At 49.5% G+C, this 25,677-nt stretch overlaps 1 protein-coding gene across 1 annotated transcript in view; it reads right to left on the bottom strand.

Annotated features, from left to right (window-relative positions):
* The window catches only part of SYCP1 (synaptonemal complex protein 1), a 1,202,159-nt gene that overhangs the window by 1,038,366 nt on the left and 138,116 nt on the right, over positions 1–25,677 (bottom strand). The window contains exon 3 of the mRNA XM_069633416.1: positions 10,107–10,223. Coding sequence (XP_069489517.1) covers positions 10,107–10,223 — 117 coding nt within the window. The remainder of the gene's footprint in view (positions 1–10,106; positions 10,224–25,677) is intronic.

Genomic DNA, 25,677 nt, shown 5'->3' with positions numbered 1-25,677 from the left:
CCACCATGCTACCTCAACACAAAAGGCACAAAACCTGTATGCCCCTGCCTGAAATGTGCTGCATGTACCCACTGTATAGATGTCATCCCTCACAATGCACGGCCAATGTCCGCGGACCCATCAATAACACTATCCCTCCTTTGCTCCACCACAGGATCTGACACAGACCTCCAGTAAGAGGACAACACTGCATCCAGATCCACCAAGAGGGCCAGGCCACAGGCATCCACCTCAGCCGTCCTAAAGGAAACACACCAGCAGCCACTAACCCTGCCTGAGGAAGAGGACAGGCAAGTGCCAGCCCCCACAACAGCAAACACAGACCCAGCAGCAGCACCGCACATGTCACTAGTCGTGCCCACTGAAGGGACAGGCTCTGCTGCAAGCAGCACCCTGGGTGAAATCGCTGCCATAGCGGCAACCTCCGACAGTGAGGCAGGCAGCATCGAGGTCATCGATGAGGAAAGGCCCACTGCCCAGCCACATTCCCCCTGCACATCCCTAAGCCCCCTGCAGGCGGATGCCACACAGGGGCAGTCGGAGGCCGAGGATTGGCCAGCCACCCCATCCCCCCAGCCTGAGGTGAGCAGCCCAATGGACATGCAAATGCCACTGGGTATGGGCCAGCGGAACCAGCAGACACTTGAAGATATAGTTACCCGCCAGCAGCAGCTATCCGCCCTCCTCAACGAACATGTTGCACAGTGTGGAGGGGCAAGGGATGGCATGGAGAGGTCGGCAGACCGAATCATAGCTGCCATAGAGTCCTCCACAAAGGACATATGCACGGAACTCGCGGCTGTGCGCAATGTCCTCACAGAACTTGTTCAGACCATCAGGGACATGCGTCCAGATGTGCAGGCCGGACCCTCCTCATCAACCAGCTCGGCACAGAGCAGCCCCATCCGCAGATCAGGGCGCAATCTTCGCAGCACGGGCAGGGGTGCCCCGGGGGCCAGGGGAGGGGATTCACATTAGTGGCTTGACAGTTGAGCAGGACTACTGCACATCCTGCTGCACAGACACTACCGCACCTTTGTAGGGAATCCAGGGGGGAGGGGGTGTGTTGGGGTGTTCAGGGGGGAGGGGGGAGGGGGTGTGTTGGGGTGTTCAGGGGGGAGGGGGAGGGGGTGTGTCACAAGAATAATGCACTATTGAAATACACATTTTCTTTTTGCCACTAATCAAATGTGTGGACATTTTCATTGCGTATATGTGCTTCATTGTTGTACAGTCCACAGTGTGCATGTCCCGCACACACACAGTGCCCCAAGTGCCATCTCCATGTTACACGCACGCACTGTGTGTGCTAGAAGCATTGGTCAATGAGATTCTGACGCATTACACGCCCCTCCTGTGCATCGCTGCCTCCTTGAGGTGCTGCCCCATCCCCACCCTTATCATCCTCATCGTCAGGTGGTTGCAGTTCTGCGTCAGGGGCACATTTCTTCTGACGCACATATTGTGTAGCATGACACATGCCATGACGATCCTCGCAACCTTCTCATGGCGGTACAGGAGTGCCCCGCCAGACCTGCTGATGCAGCGGAAACGTGCCTTCAGTAGGCCAAAAGCTTGCTCGAGCACCACACGCGTACGGGCATGGGCACGGTTGAAGTCCTCCTCATGCTGGTTCTGTGGGTTCCGGACTGGTGTAAGGAGCCACCTCTTCAGGGGATAGCCTGCATCACTTGTATGTGGGCAAGAATGTATGTGTCAGGGATGAGATTGATTGACAAACTTGATGTGCCACCATGACTTGCATTCAACAGTTACTTTGCACCACTTTCATTTGCGCTACTGGATTCACACTATGCAACCGCTATATGTCCATGGCTTTCATGTGCTGTTTTGAATGCCAAGACACAATGTATGCAGGGGTGACAAGTGCCTTGTGAGTGCCCATCCACTGTGTCCGTTCAGGCTGTTTCTGTAGGTGACCTGGCACGTGTCCTGTGAGGGTTACACTCACATGATGGCAACACTGCTGTCTGCTTCATTATGACCCCAGTGAACAAGACTGTTGTCAATAGGGACAGTTTGTGGGCCTTGCTGTCTGTGTTGTGGTGCATTGATGTTCCAGTCCATCATGTGCCTCCTTTGGGCACAGTCATGGGGGACAGGCCTTTCAGTAGATGCTGTTGGTGACGTGCATGTACGTGCATTTCGTTGGAGTCAATGTGGTCACAGTATGGTCAATGCACTTGCAGATGCTTGCGTCATGGTTGGGAGACACCTTCATTCACATGTTAGGGCTGCTTAGGTCAGGCCTCACATATACAGGTGTCAGATGACGTAAGTGCTGCTTCAGGGTATGTTCTGGCTACTGCTAGTCGCAGCCAGGTGAAGTATGCATCATTCCCCCCCTGCATTGGTATGTCAATCACCCACCCACTTCACATTTCAATGCTCATGACATGTGACTCACCGAGTAGCCAGGATCTGGGCCCTGCATGTTGCTCCATGTAGCGTGGTATTGTGGAGTTACGCAGGACCATTGAATCATGGGTTCCTCCAGGGAATCGGGCACAACAATGTGTGAAGATCCTGTTGGAGTCACAGACCATTTGCACGTTGATTGAGTGAAATAGTTTACGGTTGCGGTACGGTACCTCCAGGGCATGTGGGACTGTCAATTCCACATGGGTGCAGTCGATGGCACCAATGCAACCAGGTATGCCAGCTAGTGCATGGAAACCCACTTTGGTGTTAGCAATCTCCTGGGCAGACAGTGGTAATGAGATGTGGTCATCTGTGTGCTTGAGGAGGGCATCCAGCACTTGCATCAGTGTACGCGAAAATAATGGTTGTGATATGCCATGCAAGTGCCCCACTGTGTGCTGGTAGCTGCCTGTGGCCAGGGAGTGGAGCACGGACACTTCCTTCAGTGGGGCGGGGGGGTGGCGGTGGGTGTTTCAATCATGCTGATGATGTCGTTGTGTATCATGTCCACAATGGTGGTGATGGTGTCCCGGTCCAGGCGGTACAGGGTGTGGATCTGCTCAGCGGTGAGGTGGAATGGACTGGCTCTGATGCGTGGGATTGGGGGCTGCCTGCGTGGTGGCACTGGCTGTGCTGTTGGGGCTTGCTGGGCCTGCCTTGCCCTCCTTCTCCTCCTGCGTCTCCTCTGTGCAGCGTGTTGTTGTTGTTGTTGTAGTAGCACTTGCATTGCTATCAGGTCCTCCAGCCCCAACATTGCTAGTCCAATTGGTAACATTGTGGAGTGTGACTGGGTGTGGGAAGGGTTTGGGTGTGCTCTTTTTGTACTTCCGGGTCTGTATTGCCTCCACCTGTGCTGATTCTGTGCACCTGTGGCAGTTGGATTAACTTAACATGTCCCTTTACGGTTGGTTCGCGATGGCGTAATTAGCACCATGGCAGTAAGGTACTTAACGGGCTGGGTGATGGCGTTAGGTGCATGTCCGCTTGGGTCGGGATTCGCGTACCTTTCTGCCATGGTGGTAATTACGGTGTGGGTGGTCGCGTGCGCGCGTCCTTGGTGCAGTTAGCGGCGGCGTTAACTACGATGCCGCTAATGGCATCGTAGTTAACGGTCACAGGTCGTAATCTGCCCTAGCGGAAAATGATGGCGGTAATCGTTTACCGCCATCGTTTTTCACTTTGCGCCAGGGTCGTAATGAGGCCCATTAACTGCCACTCTGAAGGGCACTTGGGTGTAGCACCCATAACTTCAAATAGGGACCAAGCCCCTAGGCCCACAAAGCTAGAGGTCACTCCTGTGACCCCAGCTTTAGATGCTGCTAAGGTGATAGAGCTTCTTGAAAAACCACATGTAGTGGAAGTGGTTCAACGAGTTCCCAGAAACTTAAAAACTTCTGTCCTAGTGCCAATATGGTGTAATACCATTAACCAGGTCACTGATGTGACCCCACCTTCAGTTAACATTGAGTTGATAGAACCTCTTGAAAACCCACCTAGAGTGGAAGTGGTTCGCCCTGTGGATAGAAACCTATATATTACTGTCCAATCTATAACACTGTGTAAAACCTTTGTTGAACCTGACAAGAACCTTAGTGTTCATGTCACACACCCTGTGTGGTGTATGTCCTTTAGAATAAAGGCCCCTTCAGTTAAACCTGTAGTGGCTGAACTATTGGAAAACCCACTTACAGTGGAAGTGGTTCCTAAAACTCTAAACATGGATACACCTGAAAACCCACTTACAGTGGAGGTGATCCAGATGGATGTATAAAGCTTAGGTGTTTTTAACAACCCTAAGAGGGCAAGGAGTTTCCTTGAACCCAAGGTAGGAATTGAGTTTTCTCCGTTAGTTCAGAGTGCCCAGAATGTAACTTCTAGGCCTGAAAAACTGAAAACCAAAAAAAGTTATAAGAAACCTAACAATAGCTTTCTTACTAGGCCTTCTGATAAAAAGCCTGTGACTCCAACTACTCTTACAGGAAAGATGGATAGGTGTTCTGACAAGGCTAGGGTCTCTGTTTCAAGAGACTACTCTAAACCTGTGGAATCCTCTATAGTGGATCCTACTGAAGGTCCTAATGTTAGAAGGGAAACTTCTAACAAAGGCAAATCAAAATCTAGAATAGTAAGGAAATGGGAGCCCAGACCATGCTCTACCATTTCAGTTGCAATTCTAATGTCTTTGACCCACACTGCTTCTGAGGAAGGGGTGGATAGACAAGTTGGAAACCTAACTAGGCCTTTGAGGACTGGTAAACCTCAAAGCTGGTGGAAATCCAGAAAGATATGTCTAAGGCTAAACTCCTTGACATTGTGGGCTCTTCTGCTGAAGACCCCCTTGTAAATCCTAGTGTTAGAAGGGAAAACCCTAACCAAGGTAAAAACAGATCTAAGAGGAAGTGGAAGGATGTACAATGCTTTGCCACAACCCCTCCAACTAGGATACCTGAGACCCAACCTGCTCATGTGAGAGAGGTGGTGAGGAATCATGGAGACACCTTTAGGTCTAAGGGATTTCTTTATAAGAACCCTTTTAAAAAGCCTATTGTAGGTTCAGAGGTTGTTACAACTTCTGAGGGACTCTTTAATCAGATCCCCTATACCTTAGACAAGAGTAAAGTGCCCAACACTACTTGTAGGTCATATAGTTTGCAAATGATAACTAATATGAGAAAAAGTATCACAGCAAGGGTTACAAAAAGATTGCTAGTTGACTCAGCAAACAGTTTAACCGACTTGAAACAAGAAATCTATCCAGGTGAGGATTAGCTCCTGCTGTTCCTTAGTCTGGGGGGGACGAGTGTTAGGTAAGATTTCCACAGAGCTGGCAAATCTTCCTTTCCTGGTTCAACTCCAGAACGTTTTGCTTTTCTAGTGGGATATTTTTCATGACTACCTCAGTGAGTGGGAACCTTTTTGCCCAGTTTTCCTAAGGAACTCTGACTTTTGCTGCTAAAGTACTTATTCTAACTCCGCCTGTTGGTCACTAGTCTTAGTGACCCCCCTTCTGCCACTGAGAACACTCATGCTCTAAGGGAAAGACTTTGAGGGGATTGGGACTTCTGCCTAGAAAAGAAATCAAGTGTTTTACTTACTTGTAAAGAGTTGGTGGGTAACCGTAATTCTAAGAGTAACCAGTTACGAAAGTTCTTACTGATCTTGAATGTGTGATGCACTATTCTTAAAAGTATGGTTAACATCTTTTCTTCCTTAACGACTGTTTTACCAGTCTAAAAGAAAGTAGACGTGAAGGTATTTTAATCTCCTGTGATTAGGTTGTGCCTCTTTACAAAAGTAATGTGTTGGTTTCACCAGATTATTCCTGAAGGGTAATTGTATGAGTGTCCTCCAACTGTTGGTATGACAGGTTAGTCCTGTTAGGATAACTGTATGAGTGTCCCCCAACTGGGTCTTGCTTCCCCTGACTTGATGCTAGCCTGTCCTTAATAAGTCTACACTAGGTTGTTACCTACCTAGAATAACTATTCAGTAAAGTGTGACATTGGGCTTTACTTTCGCCTTCATTGTGAAGTTAAAGTATGTGGGTTTTACTTACCCTGTGTTAGCTGTGTGCCATCCAAAATCCAAAACAAGTTACCAGAGTTATTGCTTACCTCAATCTTGGTTTCCCTGATTTCCAAAGCATCTGTAATTGTATATTACATCCTTAGGTTTTACTCACCTGGTATAACTGTGTGTTATGACAAAAGTAGTTATAGGTTTTTACTGCAAAGGGCTAAGTCCATTGACTATCCTTCTTCTTTCCCACCACCTTCCCTTTTTTAGTCTTATACTGGTGGGTGAATTTGACAGCTGGGAAGCAAGTGCGTCCCAGCGCGCTGGAACACTTTTTGAAGGTAAAATGACCTTTTTCATGTAAAAATCTACACTAGCACTGAAAGACTTAAAGCGCCCTTTCTTAGACGAATTCTGTTAAGCAAATGGAAATGGAATTATGGGATATGTAGTTTCACACATTAGAAATAAGTCCATTGACTATTCTTCCTTCTCTTCCCTCCTCTTTCTCTTGGTAGTTTATTTACTGTTGAGCGAATTCGGTAGCAGGGAAGCAAGTGTGCCCCAGCTCGGTAGAAACGTATTGAAGGTAAATTACTTTTTTCCTATGCAAAAATCTGGAAAGATCAAAAGCACAATGGGACTGTACCGTTCTTGTTAATCAGATACTGTTTTTTTGCTAACTAGAGACACACTATGCTTCAGCTAACATTTATCTATTTTATACTATTATATTTACAGGAATTGTATTTAGTGGAATACTTTGCCTTTGAGGTGGAGCTATAAATATTTCACTTGCTTACTGAACGCTAGTGGAAAGACACAGTGGGAAACCACAGGAATCGGAACTTTTTGCAAAGTTGCAAAAAAAACTTTTTCTAAATGGACGTTTAAAGGTACAAATTAGATTGCCTTGCTTTACAGATATCTTTAACCCTGGCCCTCTGTATGGTGCACCCTTTGGGGGCTTATAATTGCTTGAACTGACAGGAATGTACAGCAAGGGGGTTTTCTTGGTTTTTATTTGAAGACAGTTGGGGACTTAGTGGCCCAATTTTAACAATGGTAATTCATTTACCCCCGTTTTTTGCATTAGGAGGTTAACTAACCCCGAGCATCTTGGGTCTGAGTTTATACCAAAATTGAATTTTACTCCCCATTTATGAAATAACAGTAGCATACTGAGGGAGCTCAGAGATTGTGTTTTTTTAACAATGTTGTTTGTCTATGTTTTTAAGCATTATTTAATGTTTTAAATCATGGTGTTGTGTTGTAATGTGTCTTGCTAGCCGAGTGGATGACATCACTGCTAAATGGAATGTAGTGATGTCAGTGTGAGTGGAGTGTTGGTGTGTTGTTGTCTGAAGGAGGATTCTATGCTTGGCAGTTGGAGGTATGCTGACTTGGAAAGGATATGCCAATGTTTTGTCCCTGGCATTGAACTAAAATAAATCTACTTAATAACTTACCTGCTGGCTCAGGTGTCCATCAGCTTCCAAGTTATTACACTGGTGACGAGGATGGGATCCTGTCGAGGAGGGGACAGTTCAGAAACGGGAAAACATTGCCCTCCTGTGAATTCATGTCCATTTGCCAAGTTGACAGCAAGTTGGAGCCCAAGGTGTTTTAATTGGGCTGTCTAAGATTCTTCAGCAGGCCGGGTGGTGCTGAAGGTGGAGCCGGGTCGGCACTCAGGTCGGGGTGCAGTGCTGTTTGACCCTGTTGCCCCAGAAGCTGCCTTGCCCAGTGACCGGGTGGTGCTGGGAGGTGTTGTGAGCAGCTGTTCGGCACACTTTTCGGTGTGCGGGTGCAAGTCGGCACACAGGTCGGTGTGCGTAGCTCCTAGGAGGTCCTCTGTGCTCCCTCTCCAGAGTCCCAGCTCTCTAACCTACGCTGTGGCCATTTGAGGTCGCCTTTTGAGCGGATGGTGTCGGTAAAGGGGGCATCTGACAGATCTCTCGGTGTGGTGTGAGTCTGAAGCCGAGGTTCTCCCAGCGCAGAAGCAGGCCCCCTCCCCTGGTTGTCCTTTGGGGAGTGTTGCACGTCTGCCTGTAAAGGAAGTTTGGAGTCGTCCAGACGGTGATCTTTCAGCGGGCCAGGGTGGAAGTGTGCGCTTCGTTCCGCGCTGTCGCACTCCGCATTGGAGGCTCCCCCCTTGGTGTTCGGTGGGGAGAGTTGGGGGCCTCCAGCTGGCGTGACTAGGAACGTGCAGGCCGCACTCGTTGGGCCCTGTGTTGTTGTGATGATGTTTCCTGGATGTCACGTCGCGTTCCAGCCTGCGCCGCTGGAACGCGTGAGGGTTTTGAAGCGCGCTGCGTATTACGGACGCGCCCAGGAAGTGTGTCGGTGAGCGACCTTCCGGAAGTGGATCAATCCTGCGGCCAAAATGTGGGCGTGTTGGATTTTAGTTCTTGAACTTGTCATTGGTGTTCCGTGGGGAATTAAGACGGAACGCGTGATGAAAAATGAACATCGTTGCGAGGATGGCCATATTGTTGATTTGTGTGGGGTCATTAGGAGGGCGAGTGTGGACACTCGTGGAGACCCGTTGAGCTATATGGTGTGTGCCTGGGGGTGGCAGCCCTGGTGTCCTAGGGGGCAGACTAGGACGGGAGGATGTTTGTGCACTGAGGGTTTAGGAGTGTTAGGTAGTTATCTGTGAGGACGCTGGGTCGTGGCAGGACCTAGATTCCAAGGGACAGCTTGGAACAGGTGGAGGTGCGTAGTTTTTTATTTTTGTGTCTCGGAGGTTGTTCGGTTCTGTTCATGGAAGGAGTGAGCCCTTTATACACTGCGTTGGGTTCCTCTCTGTTTTGTTATAAAGGGAGGAGTGGAAGTGGTGTTGAGTTGGTGTTGAGTTGGGCGTAGGACTTGGTGTAAGGGTTGGTTGACATGGGGTGTCATGTTGCCTAACTTGTTGGCACAGTTGTTGGTATTCTGGGGGTGCCATGTAGGTTTTATTGGGTTCTTATTCCTTTGGTGGAGCACTTTCCTGTTTCCTTGATCTTCCTTGGAGTGTCCGGGGGTTTGGTGTTCTCTGGGGCCAGTTTCTTGTCGCCAGTGGTGTTACTAGTTGGTGCATTACGTGCTAGCCACACATACATGTAGGATTTTTGTCTGGTGGTGGTTTTGGTGTGATCTTTCTCTGTTTCCAACAAAGTAAAGGAGGGAGAAGTGTTGTAATGTGTCTTGCTAGCTGAGTGGATGACATCACTGCTAAATGGAATGTAGTGATGTGAGTGGAGTGTTGGTGTGTTGTTATCTGAAGGGGGTTTCTATGCTTGGCAGTTGGAGGTATGCTGACAAGGAAAGGACATGCCAATGTTTTGTCCCTGGCATTGAACTACAATAAATCTACTTAATAACTTACCTGCTGGCTTGGGTGTCCATCAGCTTCCAAGTTATTAAATGTTGTTGTTGTTTTATATGTTGTAGCACTGATAAAGCCTTTGAATAAGTCTACTAATCCTGAAGAAGACGTTGACCAATGGTTCTGTAAAATCTGGCCAATTGATGTCAAGTCAAAACTATACAAAAGGAAATCTAATGATGAGAGGAATACTACTAGAATAATCTTGGATACTTATAGTTGATACATAATGGTGGACTGTCAAAGTAGGAATATTACTACTGTAAAGGTTATTTAGAATGTCTCTATACAAACTAGATTTGATTGTGAAGATGAATGGTAGAATGGTGTGTTAGTGATATACACATAGGAGAAATGTCTACACAAAAATGCGCTATTTGCACAAAAAAACGTGTTCACAAAAAATATATGTTGATTGGAAATTAATTGTTGTCTTATAATTGTTCAAAAATGTATTTTATGAAATTGTAACAGAATAAAATGATATCATTTTAATAAGAACACACTCTCTGGTCCTCAGCATGCGCTTTCTGAAACACATTTATTGAATTTTTCAGCACATAGGGCATCCTCTCTGTTTAGTATATCTTAATTTTCTAGCACACCATACTAAAAGTATGGGTAACCGGTGCTTTTACTTGTGTAACTTTCTTTAACTGTTCATGGTAGAGGGTGCTCATGGCAAACAGGAGAAGTTACAAGGCAGCATCCTTTATATGCTCTATCATAAAGATTAGCACATATTTAGACATTAAAGTGGATTGTTAACATGACTTACTTCTGCACAAAGCTTTGCTTCTGCTATGTTTTTCTCCTCAATTTCTTTTTTATAACTGTCAACTGTTTCTTCATATTGCACTCTAGAATTGTCCAGTTGCATATTTAGTTTATTCACCTGTCAAAAAACATCGTTTCTTACCCATTAGTAAATCTAAATAATTATACAGAAAAGTTATGTATTACTATGACTGTTTCTCCATCTTTAAAATCTTTCATAGATTTAATATACTGTGAAACTCTTTCCCAGCTGAGAAAAGTACATTTGAAGCATTACACCCATTACATTATAAGCTGTTTCCCCTCAAGACATCTTTTGAAATGTGTAATGTCCACATTCAACGTGTGTAACTCTTTACTTCTCAAGCGATAACCAGTCCAGCGATAGCCCATTTTGTTCCACACAATGGTGATTGTAATGGTACCCAGAATTTGTGATTTGCCTTTAAATGTTGCTAGAAAATAATCAAAAGAACAAAATGCAGGTTTATTTTTTAAACATCACTCTAGAATGTTGTGCAAAAGAACAAATTACTAACCTGGATTTTCCCCCCATAAATTCCCCATTATTGAGAACCCTATCAGCACTACAGCAGATCTTTGGAAACGTTTCCACCGCTAGGGGGTGCAGAGCAGCTCTGGACCAGACATGACGTCAGGGCCAGTATATATCAAGGGAGTGAGGTTGAGTGTTCAGGTGAATTACAGTGGCTGAATTCTGTTTTGTGAACAGACTGGGGTCTGTCTACGCCTTCTATGCAGGGGTGGACTGGCCTATAGGGCACTCTGGAGATTTCCCGGTAGGCCTCTGCACCCTGGGCCTCTATTATGTGGTATTTCCAAATGTACCCATAGGAAAAGGCTTTGGCTTGCTGAAAATGTGTCATATGGGACCACTTTGAACATTATTTCCAGGGCCTCTTTTGGTTCCAGTCCACCCATGCTTCTATGGCTACTACCTGCCTACAAGAATCTCCCGCTTGGTGGAGCCTCGGCGGAGTGAGGATGAGTGTTCTGGTCAATTGCAGTGGCTGAATTCTGCTTTGTGAACAGACTGGAATCTATCTTCACCTTCTATAACTAATACCTGCCTACAAGAACCTCCCGCATGGCGTAGCCTCGGCAGAGTGAGGTTGATTGTTCTGGTGTTCGGGCTGTGAGGTTTACAGTCCCTGGTGCCTGGTGTGGGCATTCCGCCGTTGGTTGCTTTATCTACGGTCTGCATACAGTGGAAGGTTTAAAAACAACCTATAAGCAGCGCAGACTTTTGTCTGCTATGTGGAGAGTGCAGCTTCCGACATGGCCGAGGCTTCGGGGACTCGTATGAGGCAGCAGGTAAGAAGGCAAGCGATTTCCGCTACAACCTCTCCCTAAGTCTTTGAACATAGTAATATCACTGTGAAGGGAAGCCCAAACAAATCTAAGTTTTATCGGCAGTCAGCATTAACCCCCGAACTGGCCTCGCCCCCCCCCACGTCTCCCTTAATGAGAGCCCCGTTGCTGCTCCGGCAGCTCAAACCTCGCTCACTACAGCAGTAGGGGTAGGAGCCGAATATGGCATGTGTCATATGGCAGTGACACGTGCCACTGCATGTCACCACTACAAGTGACACGTGCCACTGACAGGTGTCACATGCCATGCTCCAAACAAAGCTTTCACATGCCACGGTAAAACAAATATCAGATGTGGCGTCTGTCTCTTCGTTTTTCAAATTATAATCCTCCTTTCTAAAAATAAAAAAGGGAAGCACCAATTATAATCCTTTTTTTGTAAAAAAAAATGAGAAGCTCCACGCCGATTCAAACTAAAGACTTCGTGATATTGGGCCTAGCCCCTTAACCACTACACCACTACGAATTATAATAGAAGGTACTCATATTCTACCTCTGATGTGAACTATCACATGGTTCAGTGATGGTCCCTTTTTATTTTAAGTTACATCTTAAAACAAACTGCATGTGCGTTTCTGAAAGTTTCCAGGATAGAAACAATGTACTGTAAGTAGTTGCATCTTGTGCTTTTCTTGCATAATACTAAATTTAAAAAACAGTTCAATCCAAAATCTGTTTCTGTGTAAGGCTTTAAATGTCAAAGTCGCAATATTAAGTCTGTGTGTGTGTACATTAATTCATGCGTTTCACACTTGACTGTACAAATTGTGATAAATACCGTACAACCATATCCTACTGATAATATTTATAACATATAACAGAGTATATGCACGATCATGAAAACATTATTTACAAATGTTGCTAAATCTTCAGATTTAGGGCCCAATTCATAGAATCCAGCACAGAAGCAGTGCAAGTGCAGCGTGCCGAGAAGGAGAGAAGGCGCAAACCAGCAATTGCGCAGCACGCATATTCATGGATTTTCCAAGGCATCAGTAGCCGTGGCGCAATGAACACCAAGCAGCGCCAGTAATGCCCCCAACACGCCCCCATGCACAGGAGAAAGCCAGTGAAATGCCCAATACAGCGCAAGGCCCCATGCCATCCATGGCCCAGCACACAGCCCCCCCCTATCGTAGTCGTGTGAAAAATCAGAGCATACTCTGCTCGCACCAGCCAAATCGCGTGGGAAGGCCCGCGCAAACCCCGTCCGCACCCCAGTGAAATCCCATACCCTGCCCGCACCAGCCAAATCGCATGGGAAGGGCCACGTGTGCCCTCATCTGCACCCTAGTGAAATCGTGTACCCCCCTCGTACCAGCCAAATCGCGTGGGAAGGCCTGCGCGTACCCTGTCCGCGCCCCAGCGAACTCGTGTACCCCACTCGCACCAGCCAAATCACGTGGCAAGGCTCGCGTATACCCCGCGATACACGCACAACTCCCCTGGAAGCAGACACCTCCTCACGGGACAGCCAGACCCCAGCAGTGGACCATACCCCGCAGGCAGCCCACACCAGATGGGACTCCCACCATCACCTGTGAACATACCCCGCAGGCAGCCCACACCACATGGCCACCCCATCACCCGTGACCATACCCCACAGCCAGCCCACGCCACATGGGACCCCCACCATCACTAGTGAACATACCCCGCAGGCAGCCCACACCACATGGCCACCCCATTACCTGTGACCATACCCCGCAGGCAGGCCCCACCACATGTCTCAACCTGTGACGGCAACCTGCAGGCAGGCCCCGCCTCATGTCCCCACACACCACCAGTGATGGCAACCTGCAGGCAGGCCCACCACATGTCCCCACCTCTGACGGCAACCCTCAGGCAGGCCCCACCTCATGTCCCCACCCCCCACCAGTGACGGCAACCTGCAGGCCCCACCTCATGTTCCCAGACCCTACCAGTGATGGAAACCTGCAGGCAGGCCTACCACATGTCCTCACCTGTGACGGCAACCTGCAGGCAGGCCCCGCCTCTTGTCGCCACCCCCCACCAGTGACGGCAACCTGCAGGCAGGCCCTGCCTCATGTCCCCAACCCCCACCAGAGACGGCAACCTGCAGGCAGACCCCGCCACATGTCCCCACCTGTGACGGAAACCTGCAGGCAGGGCCCGCCTCATGTCCCCATCCCTCTCCAGTGACGGCAACCTGCAGGCAGGCCCCACCTCATGTCCCCAACCCCCACCAGTGACGGCAACCTGCAGGCAGGCCCTGCCACATGTCCCCGTCCCCTACCCCAAAACACATTGGACCAACACACAATCACGCAGCACATGCCAACTAAAAGGCCACCACACGCTGCACACCCCTGGTGCACCTCAACAACCATCCATTGGTCATACTCCCTAATACATGCCCCATGTCATGTGAATCCTAACATCTGTAGGGGAGGATTGGTCCAAAAGACCCCCCCTTGCCTACATCCCCTCCCCCGGTGAGAGCCATGGCTCATCAGGCGTCCCCTCCTTACCACCAGGGCCCAGGTGGTGGATGGCTTACCTGTTGAAGACATTGCCCAAACCTATTGAATTTAGCTAGGCCTCAGAAACCATTTTGTCTAATAAAGATGGTGTGAGCTCGGCGCACTACAGCGCGGCCCCCACCTTTGGAGAGTTTCAATTATCCCTGTGGTCACAGCTCCCTGGCAGATCCGCTGTGAGCCTGTTCCCACAAGCAAGACGGACATGAGCTAGTGTAAGATACTAACACTGTAGCATTTCACCTTCCGCAGTGTATCACTGCTCCCAACATGACCCGGCCAGCAGAGCCTGGGTGGGAAAAAGAACTGTAAAATGGCCCTCGGAGAAAAGTAAAAGTTCCCAAATACTAATGCCAAAACTACCTGCGATAGGCGCATTTTCTCCACAAACCTCTTTGATTAAGAAGACCTGTAAAATGTATAAATATGGTAGAATGCATGTTTACATGGAATTAGCAATGAAGCACCCACACCACTACAGTTATGTACAAATAGTAGAAGCGTACCGGGGGGTTATTTGTTATGCGTATCATTGAAAAGTTTACACCCCACGGTCCCGCGCCATAACCGAACTAATGCTGCTAGAGTGCAAAGAAAGACAAATGCAACCATACTGAGGGCTCATGTGAAGGACACGCGGGAATGCACCCTTCGTGTGTGTATGTCCAAGCCCCTTATGTGCCACTACCGTCACATACGGTGGCGAGTCGTTTTCTATGTGCTCCACCAACCTCACTACTACCTCACTTACTGCAAATGTATATGCATATAACAAAATGTTGTAGTTGTTAAAACATAGTGTACACATAATGTGCTCGGACTGGCTATATTTGAGAGGCATTTAGCGAAGTCAAAATGTAAGCTTTGGAATGATTCAATGAGTATTGTATAGTATTCGAATGTTTATGATGCTTTCACCTAAAATCGGCAACACACGAGGAAGATACCTTTTGTGAAATATGTGCAAGGCCATTCCCCCTCCCTCCCTGCGCCAGACGAGAAAGCAAAGGGCCGCGCCGCGCTGCTCCACCTCCCCCAACTAGGCTGGAGCTGCTTCAAAGATTTGTAGTTCCCTCTGCAGCACCCAAGGCCACGGCCCGCCACCTGCATTATTTACAGCCAGCAGTAAACCTCCGCCTGAATACACAAATCCAGAGGCGCCCTCTCTTAAACCCCACTACCCACCGGATCACCTTAAGTTAATGGCCCCTGTAAAATTAGGACCCCCAATATTATGGCAGCATTACAGCAACACATTCATAACGACTTCTAACAAGACAGGAGGACATGTACCGTCTGTCCCATGCCCTGAGACCCATCCCCACGACCTATGGTACTCGGTCAACAGGACACGGTAACCATGTAATGATGAATCGCCATTAAACCCCTCTCAAGATGCATTCCTCCTGTGTTGCATTAACCAGTAGCATAACCTATTGGGAGATTTACTAAAGAGGATAATATTGCAGATGACTGAATGACTGCGGTGTGCATGGCCTAGGGCAAAGAAGCCAGGAAAAGACATTCATCTCTGACACTGGCCACAATGGCACAACAACACCGCCCAGATGGACCCAGCTGACCCGCCAGGCCCAGCCCAACGCACGAGGCTGACCAGTGACGTCCTCCAGCCAAGACCAACCACATCACAGCAGCACCTATAGCTAGTCGTCGCCACCCAATCCCACTGAACTTGTGCCCCCTATAGTGTGTAGGTTTTGATGATGTTTTTTGTAAATATATACGCCTGTCTTTGCTATTGTCAGACAGAGCATTTGCATGCCCTATTCTGATTGATAAACTCCCATTTACGCTCACCCGCACTTGTCTTGGCCTTATTCCCATTCTGGGAGAGTCAATCATTGTCTCTCATTGCGGGGAGGATCGTGCTGGTTGGGGACGCTTGCCTTCACATCACACATGCATGCATCTGTGCACACACATGAACAACATTGGTGAACAGCAGGGACATGCAAATGAGTCATGGAGGAGTGAAACATGCACTAAACCGTTGAGACCAGACACCACTTCGATTTCAATGTTAAAAATGTATATTAAAAAATATGTATCTAAGTCAAACACAGTAAAAACATCAAATTAAACATGCATGAACCAAATCAAAAACCAAAAGAAAGTGAAAACCAAAATCAATGTGATGTAAAAAATGAAAGTCAAAAATGTGGTCCTTGTCCATTAACGTATGTGCAAATGAAATCACATATCATATGAAAACCATTCCTTCATGGTTAAAAAACTGTTCAAATTAAATTCCAAATATTTACAAAGATCCAGGGTCCATGGTCCCAAAACATGTAGAAAAATCCTAAAAATACAATACAAAAATAACTATATTCAAGATGCGGCGCAAAGTCCAGGAACTCCAAATAAAAAGAAAAAACAAATGAAATCTACTCCTAAAAAACTGTATACAAAGGCAGTGGGCTAGTCCAACTCCTCACCATGCTCTCTCATAGTCTCCACCAGGGCATCATCGAACATTGTGTCCACTTCCAGTAGGCGTGCCTCGGCTTCCCCCTCGAGGGCTTGCAGGGACTCCTCCATGCTCCTCTCGAACTCCCTGCTAGTCTCCTCGAGGACCTCCGGCCACCTCTCTGCCCGATGCAGTGAATTCTCCGCCCTGGCCATGGGGAGGTGCGCCACATGTGCCAGCTGCCGCTCTGCCCCGATTTGCTGGCCCAAACGCTCCAACACGGAAGACATCCTTGTCGTAAGGTCCATATTTGCCTCCTGCCCGATGGCCCATACCTGCCCCTCTGATGATGAACGCCCCGAGTCTTGTTGCATACTCCCTGAGCCTGCTGCTGCCAAAATGCCTGGTGCCTGCGCCACAAGGACAGCCTCCGGGATGATGACACCACCCGAGGCCGTCGTGCACGTGCCCTGCTGCTTGGGGCATGCACTTCCTCCATTGCCATAGCTCCTGTCACTGCGGTGACAACCTCTGCTGATCGTCCTTCGACTCACGATTGTGGCAGGGTTGTGATCTCCACCAGACGGGCTGCCGGGGTTGGGACAGGAACACAGGGTGCCCTGGTGGTATATGGGGCGGAAGACGGCAGGGAGGACGACTGATGCACAGAGGAGGAAAAGGAGGAGGTGGGTCACAGCAGTGGCCAGCACACATACCAGAAATGTGATCAGGAACTGAGCTAGCCAGTTAATGAGGCGACAGACCTCATCTTTATGATGTGCAAGCCCCCGATTGGAAGCCTGCACATCATCACGAATGCTGGCTGTACGCCTCGCAATACCGGCTAGCAACGGTTCCACCCTGTCACAAATTGCTTTACCCGCAGGTAGCGGAAGATCCATTTTCGTGGATACATCCGCCACATGTGGATGGGTCCGGCCTGAGGCATGCCCACAGGTGCATACTGGTGCAGTTGCAGTTCCAGGGACAAGATCAATCACAGGCCCCTCCACGGTGACCTGCACTGCCTCCGGCCCCTGATCCTGGACTGCACCAGTCACACCTACCTCATCACCCCTGCCGGGCCCCATGTGCTGGGCTGATGTGGCCTCCTCCTCCTCCACCACCACCAACCTGGATGACTCCCCACTGTCTTCCGCATCGGATTTCCCCTGTGTGGGTTCACCTGTCCCTCCCACTGCCGAGGTGCCCACAACCAACTTAACCCTCTTGGGCCTCCCCTCAGCAGCTGCAGCCGTTGTCGTGGACACGGCACCAGTCTCCTCGCTCCCAGAAGATAACAGTACCTGGGAGGAGGACTGGGCCCTGCGTCTGTGCCTGGTGGAGGCATCCCTGCTGCGGTGCTCCAAAGCGCCTTCTCCGCCCTCTTCTTCCATCGTCGCTGTGGATAGGGAAACATAGAACAAAAAAATCAGGCTACTGAACATATGTGGGTATGTGTGTTTGTCACAATGCAAATGTACATCAGTGGCACTGTCAAAGGTCACAACCATCATCACCCTCCAATACACAAAGGGAAGTGCCATTCACACACATTCACAAACATGTCTGTCATTCACAAAAGACATTCACATCAATGGACAAGGCACTGACACAAGATCATAATTGTGTATTCGGATCACACACATCATGGGACATACACATCTCATTCACACACATCAACTGACAGTCATGAGGCAGGCCATATAGCTATCACGTCACAGTACACTCAAGGGCAAATTGGCAGCGGGAGGCAATCACAAATTGTTATGATTCCTACCCCTCATGTCCCCAGCCATCCAGGATGTCAGGCTGGAGCCAGGCCACGATCACCTACATGGCCCTCAAGGGCCTCTCCATCCCTCCAAAGACCCACTTGGAGTCAGACGTGGCGCTTGTGGCACCAGACTCACTCACTCCCATAGGATAACATTGGGGATTGGACTTGTAGTGCATTGATGGGGACAAGATGGATGCCCCCACATATTTCGGTTCCCAGAACTGCATGTGCAGTCTAGTCTTTTGGGTGTGGTTCAGCCCAGAGACACCTGGGATACTCAGAGACTATTTAAGCCATGCCCAGGCTGAGAAACATGCTTCGTGTTTTCTGCACCTGCAGCGTGACACTCACCGTGTTCGAATCGGTCTCCAGTAGGACTGCATCTTTCTTCTGCGCTCAGCTCCTGCAAGAACAAGAAGACCGTTAGGAACAGCCTTACCTTACAGCGCTTCTGCCCATCACTCATCGCTCCTTCTGTTCTGCGGGCATCTTCGGCGGTGTCATTCCCATCCTGGCACGCTGCTTCCTAAGGAAAAGGGAAAAGAACAGAAAAAAGGCATTAGTAAGCATTCTGCAAATCTTCGCTTATTTTTAAATACTGTACGAGCTTCAAACGCTTACCTGAATCCCAGCCGCTCTGTGGGAACTCTGTCTGCAGAACTTCTCATCCATCTGCAAGAGGGAAAAGACCCTCCAGGCTAGCGTGGAAACATCTGGAGGCGCTGCATACCGCGCTTACTCACCGCATTTGTTCTTCATAACCAGCATCCACGCTGAAAACGTTGCGGCACCTAAAAGACACAGGAAAAGAACTCAGTTCAATACAAATACGAAAGGGGTGCATCGCGCTCTCACTCACCTTCAGCGTTACTCATCTCAGCAGCACGCTGCCATCCCCGGACGCCGGCCATCATCTAAGGAAGGAAAGGAACAAAGTTAGAGAACTGTTCAAAAGACTCATTATACTTACCTGTCGGACTCTTGCCAGTGAAGTAACTAGGCAGCAACGAGCCCGCATCAATCAACGCGTCCCTGCGCTGAAAGCAGGACGGAGAGCACACTATCCAAGAAAACAAGGTGAGCTGTGGATCAAAGGGAAGGGTTGGACCCCGGGGAAGAAGGGGTTCAAGCACACAGAGACAATAGGGAGTTAAACTCTACCAATCCTGTGTTTCAGGCCCACTCTCCAGTCAAATAGCCTCCAGGGAAGGGTTTGAGGTCGTAAGAGGTCAGAACAGGCTGAGTGACTTCCCCGTGGATACCAGGTGAGAGTTACACAAATCAAGAACTCAAGTAACATACGTGCGGAGTGTTGAGCAGTCACACACTCACTACTCAGACACACGCACATGTAAACCATGCATGTCCATGATGGTGACATTAGCACCCATGTGTCACACCTCTCGCATGCTCCAGACCAGACACAGGTATGCAAACATGTGCGCGTCGTTACATGCCGGTGTGCTTCACGCATTGCAACACAGATACCATTCATGTGGGACACGCTTCAATGGACTCACATGCAGCACTGTCAGGGACATGCACACAGACATCTGTACAGGAGGCATGACAGACATAAGGCCAAGGTGCACACTCCAGCCACATGTCAACATTCACATGCACTATGGTGGACAAGAACAAATGAACACTTACCAGTCGACTCCAGACGGAGCACCAACTCCAAGACCTGGGGGTACAGCGCTGGGTAGAAGTGCTCCAGGACCCTCACCTCATCGGTGGTCAACCGTCCCCGGCACCTCGCTCGATCATCACCAGCCTTGATGAGGAACCGGGCCTTGTTGTGGGTCTTGGACTTGAAGTCTTCCCAGAGCTTGTGGCATGATGGTAGTCACGGGGTGCCACCGCCTCGGCGTTGATGGCACTCACAATGTCCCCCCAGATCTTCTTCCATCCTTCATTGCCGACTTGCGATGGGCCGTGGAAGAGGGCATCATGATGCCCCAGGACTTGCTCCATCAGGATGCCAACTTCCCTGGGTGAGAAGCTGACAGCCCTCTGCCTCTCTGCCGAGGGGTTGCCACTTGCCTCAGATGGTGTGGTGTCAGACATGGCAACACCCGAGGCAGGTGTGGGTGGGCAAGGTGGTCCTGGGACGGGGCTGGGGAGCGGTGGTATGGCAGTCAGGAGTCTTCAGGATCAGCAGAGGTGGTCACAACAACAGGATCACTGGCAATGGCTGATGAGCAGGCACCAAAATGCAAGGTATGTGGGCAGCAGGCACACAGAGTGGGCTGGCAGCAGCAGATGGCTCGTCTGAGGCAGCTCGGGCAGTTGGAGGCAGGTAAATGGCCTTGTAGGCAGGAGCGTGGGTTTTCCGTGTTCTTTTGCGTGGCCGGCTGGAAACAAAGTGACTCCGCATTTGCGGAAAGAACGCGTTAGCGTGTAATCAGAGGAAAGGCCCTAAACGCGTAAGTTAAATGACACTCGCTGGACGTTGAGCGTTGCCGTTCCGTATCGGGTTAAAGGTCTGCATAGGACAACAGTGCACTGTATGTACTTTTCGTGGGGACGGACGCGTGAACTTCATATATTTGTGGGTTCACACGTGAATAGTTCACTACTGTGGCAGTGCGTACTTCTTGTTTTGGGAGGGGAGTTGCCTACGCGCACACGCGCATGTGATTTTTGTCATTCTACGAGACAGACGGTGAGTCGTGCATGCATTTTTCCCACTGTGGTTGCCCCTTTGTGTCGCGTACCCCATTTTCGAGGTCATAGCAGCCTACGTATTCCTTGCATACGCATTTTTTGTGTTGCTGGGTGACACATCGTACTGCAGGATATTTTTTACTCACACGTGGGCTACCGAAGGGTCGCGTACACATTGATTTTTGTTTTTGGGGTGCCTGAGCGTTGCGCGACCTGTTATTTTTTCACCAGGGGTCACATAGAACCTTTCTGGAGCACAGTGGTATGTTTTCCATCACATACCCTGCCCCCTCACTCCAATTGCCCAAGACAATTGTTGACTGCACTTCCCATTGCGCTAGTCCATCAGTGCCATCACTAGGAGGGCAACAAGTCAGAAGGGAGGCCAAGGAGGGCGACGTGGCCAGGGTGGCCAAGGTGGTCCACGTGGGCGAGTTGTCCAGGCCCATGCAGGGAGAACTATGCCCCACACCCAACCGAGGCAGGGAGATGCAGCAGCTGCTGACATACCCAGCATCCGTGGTCCCGGACAAGCAGTGTCATCTGCTGTCCAGAGCAGCCAGGGTGTGGAAGCTGCAGGGACAGCTGCGGCTACCACTACCCAGGCTCAGGGTCAGCCAGCCCGGACAGGGACAAGGTGACTCAATGGTCAATTTCCATGTCCCGAAGGCCAAGACACGTGCGGTGCAAGTTCCAGGCACCGGCACCTGGGCATCTGGAGCAGCAGTGTCATCTGCTGTTCACACCAGCCAGGGTCTGGAAGCTGCAGGGGCAGCTGTAGCAACTGGCACCCTGGCTCAGGTTCTCCCAGCCAGGACTGGATTGGTCTCGGCCCAGTGCGACTCAGGGGCCAAGTCCCTTGTCACTAAGGCCAAGACACGCTTGGCGCAGAGTCCTGGCAACAGCACCCAGCTAGTGATACCTGCAAGCTGACCGTGTGTAGTTACATTGGTGGCTGATTCCATAGGCCAGTCCACCTGTACTCCAGCCCCTACTGACCAGAGCGGTACAAGCCACTCAGGGTCTGCACCACCTCACAAGAAGCAGAAGCATGCTCCAGCGGTACAGTCTCAGACCCCAGACACGGCACAGGAGTCCCACACGTCGAGAAAGAGGAGTTTCTGTGATGAGGAACTGGACATGCTCATGGACTACGTGTTGGAACACGGCTGTGACATGCTGGTGAAGGCAGGGAGCACACATACACCTGCTCAGCATATGACCCAGTGGCAGTGCCTCGCGGACCGTATTAGCGACTTGGGCTATGAGAGGCGCACAGCTGGTGATGTTGTGAAGCGTTGGAAAGACCTCCGACACCGAGCAAAAGACAAGCTGACTGCAAAGTTCGCCTCTACTCTGGTGACTGGCAGTGGGTCACCACCAGAGGACGATGAACTCACTGGACATGAGGAGACAGCTAGTGATTTCATTGCAGTGGAGCAGATCCAAGGCGTGGGAGACCTGTCAATGTATGAGGGAATGTCGGGTGGGTGGTGATGCGTGTGTGTACAGGCCATTTGTATGTTGCTTGGATGATGTGTTATGATTGTCTGCCAGTTTAGGCTACATTGTCATGACTGCCATGTGTGACCCATGTGATGTTGGACTGATACGTGCTTGTTGTCATGCAGACTGCATACAAACCATGTCCTGCACACAGAGGCAATCCTCATCACCACACCTGCTCCCTCCTTCCCTGACACTCTCTGTCCAGCCTCTTTTGGTCCTATTCTTGCTCCAACCTTTGGTCCCGGATAGCCTGTGATGATCTTCCACTCAACAGTCGCCTTCTATCGTCACATGACTGGCGACTCTGTGAGGTCACCCTGCAAGATGCTCCTCCTCAGAGGCATTCTTCCTTTCCTCTCCATCCCCCAGCAGCTCACAGTCTCCAGAGGACTGGTAATTCCTATGGTGGACAACTGCAATGGGCTTTACCAGGATTTCTGTGATTCTACAATCTTCCCTCTGCAACTCTGCCAGTCCTGGACTATGTGAAAATTCCTTTAGGCTTGGTGCAAGGTATCTCGCTAGGACTGTGATGATGTCACAGGCTCACAGTGGCTATGAGTGTTCATTCCTGAACCCTGTGCATTCTCAGCAAGTCCTTATGGGTCCTGGGCCAGAAATTCCTTCAACTCCACCTCCAGTGTTTACTTCATTCCCATGGTCTTTGAACATCCCTTTCTTACTCCCTCAGGATCAGTTGCTCCTCATGGAAATTAGATTGTGGTTCACATCTGTGTTGAGCTGAGGCCTCCCTCTGGTACAGCCTCCCTGCCTCTATGTAACTGGAGGTGTAGCTTCTCCGGGTCTGCAGGCACTTCTGATGTTTCCTCATGTGTTGTGCTTTCTGTTCTCCTCTCCCCTGCTGTAGCCCCAGACGACTGAGAGAATGCACTTGCCACCTGCCCACACTATCTGCTACAACACGGTCCTCTAAGCAACCATTTTAACCCATGCACTGCCTCCCAGCCACCCCCCGCCCTTGGGGGTGGGGTTTACTGTATCCCTACAACCCACTACCAACACTTTACACATGATGACAGCACTTACCCTTACAGTGCCATCAGGCCACGACATTGACATTACTGGATCTGTGTTTTTATTCATAGTTGAGGCCGTACCCATGTACTGCACTGCACCCACACACTTCTAAACCCTGTTATCCCCTTCAATATGCCTATTCACTTGCGTGATGTCAATGTGACCTAGTATTATTGAATCCGTATTCCTGCCCTCACTGTATTACAACACCCTAGCGGTGTAGCACCCTGTGACACATGTGTGTTTTCTAATAGTGAATTCCATGAAATGTCATCTGACATGCATTGTACATGGCTCAAGGTCAGTAGTATTCAACTTCCATCTGAGGCTGGTTGACAATTCTGGCATGGCTATGCTATGTGCCATCTGTGTATTGGCATCAGTCATGTTTGTGGAAGGACTATGCCAGTCACATGCTTGTGTGTGATGCAGGTGCTATGCAGTATATGTGTTATTTTGCCCTTTGACACACATCCATGTCTGCTTTCAGGCTCCCCTTCCCTTACATTGACACTGCGTGCGTGCCTGACTTTGTGTCATGTGTGACATGGCAGGTTCATGTGTTGGCTGACAACATTGTAATACCCATGTGTGTGGCCTATGCTATTAACATTTGTATTCATGTTTATTTTTTATTTGTGCAGGTGATGAGGCACTGGATGCATTGGAGGAGGACGTGGTGTGGTAGCCCATGTGAATCCATTGGTGCTATAGACCATCCTGGCCAGGGGTGTCTCTGAGTATACCTCTGAGGAAGCCTAAACCTCTGGTGCTGAAACGGACATGAAACCCTCATTGCTGTCGCAGGTGAGTGATTCTACTGTGGATGCTGTTCAGAGGTCATTTGGAGCACACCACAACTGAATTGCAGCCAGGTATTAGTGAGGAAGAGGATAAGGAGGAGGGTAGCCTCAAGGAGAGCTGTGTGTCATCCGTGTAACACTGAATGGTGGAGGTGAAGGTGGCTATCATCATAGCTCTCAACTCACACGCTTTTGGCGGGTGTCACCCGCCTTGTAAAGGGCTGACTCACCCGCCAAGCCTCCTGCACGCCCATTCATTCCAATAGGCTTCTCACCCGCCAAAAACAAAACCGGGTGATTTCACCCGCCTTTGCAACACAAATGGTTGAGAGCTATGCTATCATACGGGGCAGGAGGGCAATGTAGCCATTGAAAATCCAGGGGGGGGTAGGTCAGATCCCTGGGGGAAAACGCAAGTAGAGGGAGTGATAGGGGAGAGGAAAGACCCCAGTTCCACCTGGGATGGGTTGTCAGAGTGAAAGGAGGTTAGCCATGCCAGGGCCTGATCAGTGATGACCAGGGTATCACAGAGAAGTGCGATGAGTGTGTTGTGGTTCACTGTATCGAAGGCAGAGGAGAGGTCAAGTAGAATGAGGACAGAGGGAGAATTAGAACCAAGATTTGAGAGCATATCTTCACGGGTGTTCAGAACAGCAGTTTCCATGCCTCTGGATGGTCTGAAACCAGACTGGGGGTTGTGGAAGAAGCCAACAGATTCAGTGCAGAGGGTAAGCTGGGAAATAGCAAACTTCCAGGAGTTTTCCCAGGAAAGGAGTGATAGAGATCAGGCGATAGTTTTCCAGGAGAGGGTGCACAAGAGAGTGCTTAAGAGCAGTGGTGAGGAAAACTCCAGTGGCGAATGGCGAGGTTGCAGAGGTCAACCAAGGCTGAAGCGAGAGAATCAATGTTGTCCTTGATGATTTTGGAGTGACAGGGATCCACCTCTTTGGAGGAGGCTTTTATAGACCAGACTTGTCTAGTAACCTCGTTAGGTGTGACAGGGGAGACAGAAGGGAAAATAAGGGGAGGGGTTGAGGTGGCCAAGGGTGGTACAAGAGATGTTGCTACATGAGGTGGTGAGTAAGAGAGGGAGGATAGGATATCCAGTGTTTTTGAGGTGAGTGTCAGGCCAGGGCCGAGCAAATTGCCTGGGTGGGTGCAATGGTGGAGGAGGCTGCGGTAGGGTTGGCTAATTCCTTGCAGACTTTGAAAAGTGTGCCTGTGTTATTGGATACCGCAGAGATGCAGGCTTGTATAAAGACTCTTTTCTGGGAGCAGATGCAGAGTCTATAATGCCTTTGGAGGAGGCGGCAGGCCAGTTTGTCAGAGGGTGCACCAGATGAATCCCATTTACATTTGGCTGCCCTGCCCTTGTGTTTAACAGAAGCTGATTTGGAGTCATACCAAGAGTTGCACTTTTTGGTAGGCTTCAGTCGTACCCTCATGACAGA

Source organism: Ambystoma mexicanum, chromosome 13, assembly GCF_040938575.1.
Source record: "Ambystoma mexicanum isolate Mex_15411 chromosome 13, UKY_AmexF1_1, whole genome shotgun sequence".
NCBI classification, from domain to species: Eukaryota; Metazoa; Chordata; class Amphibia; order Caudata; family Ambystomatidae; genus Ambystoma; species Ambystoma mexicanum.
This window is presented reverse-complemented; position numbering and strand designations above follow the sequence as displayed.